The following is a 5252-nucleotide window of genomic DNA, read 5'->3' as shown; positions in this document are numbered from 1 at the left end:
GTGTGTGGGTAGGTGGTGCTTTGTCTGAGCCATCCCTTGTAAGATAGCCTGTCTGGTGTATATAGACAGATAGATATACAGATAGATAGAGAATACTGTAGACTAGAGAGAGTAAAGTAAATAAGTAATTGAGGAAGTTAAAGGTAGAAAGATTATACTCTAATTGACGAGCAAATATTTATGATTATTATAATGGAGTTGAATCACAGTAAGTGTAGGTGAATATAAAAAAACTGTTGATGAAAAAAGAATATGATTGCCAAGTAAACAAATTAAGTAGGAAAATTATTACAAAAGAGATGAATGCAAATGGAAACATCATATAGTCTCTCTCTCTCTCTCTCTCTCTCTCTCTCTCTCTCTCTCTCTCTCTCTCTCTCTCTCTCTCTCTCTCTCTCTCTCTCTCTCTCTCTCTCTCTCTCTCTCTCTCTCTCTCTCTCTCTCTCTCTCTCTCTCTCTCTCGGCTAATGTCGGTGTAAACAAACAGCAGGTGGTGTTGCTCTTGCTACTACCGTGAATTATATGGGAAGCAGAAGGCCTAGGATGTCCTAAGAGAGTCAACAGGTGTGTGAATATAAGTAGATGACGAGGAGCTAAATATACTGTAAAGTGCTTTTTAGACTTAGCCATATTTTAAGGCTAAAAAATTCAATCCTTCATACACAGCTCTCCCTAGACCTAATGGTCATTTTCTGCGCGTGTGCACTGACCACTGACGCCGTTGTCATGGTAACAAATATCTGTTCCTAAAAACCATCGCATTGCAACTAATACACCACGCTGCACCCGCCTATCTATGTACATTACCAGATACACATACACAAAATTGATACTAATATGTCTGAATGCAATACTGAATCGTCAACATCTCAGATTGCTGACTTTATAAATATGGCAGATGACAAGTCACTAACGCCAGCTGCGCAGGTAATAAAACTCCCATCTGAGCTCTCCCTGGAGTTTCTAACAAGGGAATTCCTGGAAAACAATTTTAGAAAACCTGACCTACAAAAACGATGCCGCGAACTGGGGATTATGAACATATGGACGAGAAAAGATCATCTAATTGACATGATATTCAATAAATCACCCTCGTCCTCTGAAGCAGCACAGCAAAACACTCCATCCTCTGACAACACACGGCCACCCGCTTCACCCTCTGAGGCTACGCACACGCCTCTTCACCATGAAAACACTGATATGAACATGCAAGAAATTATCAAGAGTATCAAGACAATTACATCTAAATTAGAAGTTAAGGATATGGAAATTGAATTACTCAATACAGAAATGAAAACCGCTTACACCACAATTGAACTCCTCCAGAAGCGAGTCACTGAGTTAGAACAAAAAGACAGTAATGAGGAGCATCACGCATCGGTAGTAACCCCCTCCCCCGCGCCAATTCCCTCCAACTAGGAGAGACCAACCTAAGACAGATTTTATGCTCTGATCTTGAAAAGAACTCCCAGATAAAGACCATCACGGGAGCGAACATGGACTTACCAAGAAGCTGGGTGACTGAAAAATTAACAAAGATTCTCTCTACATGTGTTATATATAATGGTATGAACGACATTCTCGGAGAGGTTGCCAACAACAGTACTTGATATCTTGGGTTCCTTGATCAGTGACCTGAAGGAGAACAATGCTATGAAAATATATGTATGCCAGATGGTACCGATACCGACGAGTCAAGAAATTCAAACAAAAATAGAGGTCTATAATGAACTTCTAGTGAAATGGGGTGAAGCCAATGGCATAGAAATAGTGAAAACTGTCCCCACCTTCAGACTCGGCACTGGCGAGCTAGGCGATCTAAGCTTCAGCCAGGAAGAGGGAGAGGACTCAGGGTTTACGCTGAATAGACTCAGTGCGATCAAGTTATTAAGCACCATCAAGAAACAGTGCCCAGACTTTCATCTTTGTTCTAAATGGGATGAAATAAGAATTCTTGAAACACCGATAGAGTACAAAGAGGTGGCAAGAGTCATGTATATCAAGGCAACTCCCCGCCCTACACCTGCACTGAGGACTTCCTCTCATCTCCCACCTGAGAGAATGACGGCGGAACAACGGGGAGCAGATAGAGATGACGCCAAAGGAGGACACAGCAACAACACATACGCTTCAACACTGAGGAAAGAGCCTGAGGAAGTTACTCAAAAGACTCACAATAATCTCAGCTCTTACTACAACTTGGTCTTCGAAAATAGGAGTAGAATTTCCTCACCTTACAACCACACAACTACTCCAGAGTTTGAGAGGCGGGAAACACACAATACTATCACACAATATGTGCAAAGAAGTCCCTTTGATTTGAATTACTCTGAACTCTATAGTAGGCGAAAGTTAGGATCCTCCAACTGTGGTGAATTCAGTCATGTACAAGCTAACTGTAGATTTAACCACAAAATTCTATGTACTATCTGCCAACGCGTAGAACACAAAAGCCGTCTGTGTCGGCACTGTACTACATAGGGGAATGGCAAAAAAGAACCTGGCGTTGTGAACAGTAAAGGAAATTTTTTGACCATCGAACACTTAGACGCTCAGTCTTTACAACATAATATTGATGAAGTAGCATTGTTAACCAAAGAGAGAAATATTGATATCTTATGTATCAGTGAGTCTTGGCTTCTTCCCGTCAATCTACCAAATTATAACATATTTCGATGTGACAGTGGACGTGGTCTGGTCTTGTCTGCAGATGTAATTGACTTAAAGGTTCCCAGGCAAACAGGCAATGAAGACATACGGGTAACGGTACAATGTCACAAGTTACGAGCAGTTTTTATTGGATGTATGTACCGGCATCCCAAAGCTCCGGCTGCTTTCTTTGGTTACATACAGGATGTTTTAAGAATGGCTTGCATGAAAAATAAGGCATCTTTTATTCTTGGTGACTTTAACGATAATTTGTTTGGCAATGATAACAAGTTTAATAAGATCATAAAAACTAACAAATTAACTCAAATGATAAATAAACCGACGAGGATAACCGCTACATCATCAACATTGCTGGATCTTGCTATCACTAATAAACCTGAGCTAATTAAATCCTGGGATGTTGTTCCGCAAGAAATCGGAGGTCATGACCTTATTAGTACCACTGTTGATATTACTAAACCTAAGAAACCGCCTGTTGCTCGATCTTTGCGTCATCTCGGGAACTATACCAAAGACACTTTTTGTTTTAAACTTTTGCATATAACACAATGTTTTATTGGTATCATGGACACTGCTGATATAAACACACAGGTTAATATTTTTACGGAAAATTTTATCAGATGTTTAGATGTCTGTGCTCCCATTGTTTCTAAGAATATTACAAGATCATTTGCACCATGGATAAATGATGACATACGTGAAGCTGAGAGCCTTAGAAACAATACTCGCATAAAACTTAAATCCGATCGACATAATGTAACTTTACAAGAACACTATAAGCAAGAAGAAAAGCGTGTAAACTCTAATAACAGCGGGTAAACCAGAATATTACCATAAACAGTTACAGGACACAAAAGTTAATAACTCTAAGACCTGGAAAATTATAAAAGACATTGTTCCTGATCGTAAATACAACTCAAACGAACACAACTTTTAAAATTAAAGAGAGGCACATCCTTGATAAATGCACCACAGTTTACAAAGCTGTTAATGGCTTTTATCCAGATTGGTACCTCAAGTTCCACACATTCAGAGAAAATACTACAACCAATACAAAACAACTTAATAATATTTGTGTGTCTAGGGTCAAAACAGACTGTGGTGTCAGGGCCATCACGATACTTGGACCCAAATTATGGAACACATTTCCTTCTAGTGTCATCAGCTCTGAAGGCCTGTATACTTCTAAATCTAGACTAAATGAATTTCTTTTTTTAGATAATTCGTAGTCAGTGTTGCCATAATATGATTATCTATTTTTACTTTGTACATAGTATCAACCTAATTTTAATAGTTTCTTTCAAGAAGTTTTATATTATAATCAATGTAAATTATTTTATGTCTCAGTTTTAGTTCATTGGTATATACGTGTGTGTGTGTGTGTGTGTATTTTAGTGGTAATTTTATATTTTAAGTCCGATTACCTGTGTAAACTAATGTGCAAGAATAACCTCTCTCTCTCTCTCTCTCTCTCTCTCTCTCTCTCTCTCTCTCTCTCTCTCTCTCTCTCTCTCTCTCTCTCTCTCTCTCTCTCTCTCTCTCTCTCTCTCTCTCTCTCTCTCTCTCTCTTTTATTTGAACATTTGCAACAAGTACAGTGATATAGTTATGGAGGACATATTAGTAACTAAAGTTTACATTATCGTGTGACAAACCATCTTAAAGCTACTGTCCACATATTTACACATACTACAGACTATACACTGCACACTGTACACTATAAACTTCAATGTCAAGATGGTTGCTGCTGTAGCCATCTGTGGGCAGCAACCCTTGCCTGCTGGGTGGACATTTGCCTGATGTCCACAGCAGTGGTGAAGGCATTCCACAGCCTGGCCGTTGTGGCAGTGAAGGCGCGCTGGTGGGTGGTGGAGTAGGACCTAGAGACCTCCAAAAGGGAGTCGTTGCTCAGCACCGTCCTCGTGCATCGCTCAGACCTCCTCCAGGTGGCCCTCAGGTCCGCCAGGTGTGGCACGTGCTGGACCTGTGCCTTGTGTAGCGCCGTCAGGGCGGCGACTTTCCTGCGGTGCTCCAAGCAGTCCAATGCTGGAGCTGCTGTGCTAGTCTGTTGTGTCCACTGTTGCCGCTGTAGCCATGGTTGCTGGAGTGGTCTCTGTTGGCCCCTCCGTGGATAAGGCGTTTTTCCCGCCTCTGTACTTTATCCAGCAGGTTAAGGTGACAGCGGGCGCTTGACATCCAGGTGAGGGGGGCATACTCCATGACAGGTCTGACTTGGGCCTTGTACAGGGTCAGCAGGTCATCAGGGGAGAGGAGGTGTTTCACTCGGCGCAGCAGGATGTCAATGCTGTCCTGTAGAGGAGGGACGTCTTCCCCGAGCCTCAGCCTTCCACGCATTCGGTCTGCGTCCTCCCCTGCACTTTCCCTCTCTCTCTCTCTCTCTCTCTCTCTCTCTCTCTCTCTCTCTCTCTCTCTCTCTCTCTCTCTCTCTCTCTCTCTCTCTCTCTCTCTCTCTCTCTCTCTCTCTCTCTCTCTCTCTCTCTCTCTCTCTCTCTCTCTCTCTCTCTCTCTCTCTCTCTCTCTCTCTCTCTCTCTCTCTCTCTCTCTCTCTCTCTCTCTCTCTCT

The 5252-nt window shown here is 41.9% G+C and overlaps 1 protein-coding gene across 1 annotated transcript; it reads right to left on the bottom strand.

Moving 5' to 3' along the window:
• Window positions 1–4401: 4401 nt before the first annotated feature.
• Window positions 4402–5024, bottom strand: LOC135101791 (uncharacterized). The gene is made up of 2 exons (XM_064006087.1): window positions 4827–5024; window positions 4402–4755 (listed from the first exon to the last, which is right to left on the bottom strand). Exons 1-2 carry the CDS (start codon window positions 5022–5024, stop codon window positions 4402–4404), a joined length of 552 nt encoding a protein of 183 aa, XP_063862157.1.
• Window positions 5025–5252: the final 228 nt, after the last annotated feature.

Source organism: Scylla paramamosain, chromosome 7 (genome assembly GCF_035594125.1).
Source record: "Scylla paramamosain isolate STU-SP2022 chromosome 7, ASM3559412v1, whole genome shotgun sequence".
Classification (NCBI taxonomy): Eukaryota; Metazoa; Arthropoda; class Malacostraca; order Decapoda; family Portunidae; genus Scylla; species Scylla paramamosain.
Note: the sequence above shows the minus strand (reverse complement) of the source record. Positions and strands in the feature narration are given on the sequence as shown.

Excerpts from the sequence above, each read along its gene's own strand:
- LOC135101791 (XM_064006087.1), bottom strand. The coding sequence starts at position 5,024 with ATGCGTGGAAGGCTGAGGCTCGGGGAAGACGTCCCTCCTCTACAGGAC. Across the intron at positions 4,756-4,826 it reads ACCTTAACCTGCTGGATAAA|CGGCAACAGTGGACACAACA; the intron begins GTACAGAGGCGG and ends CCATGGCTACAG.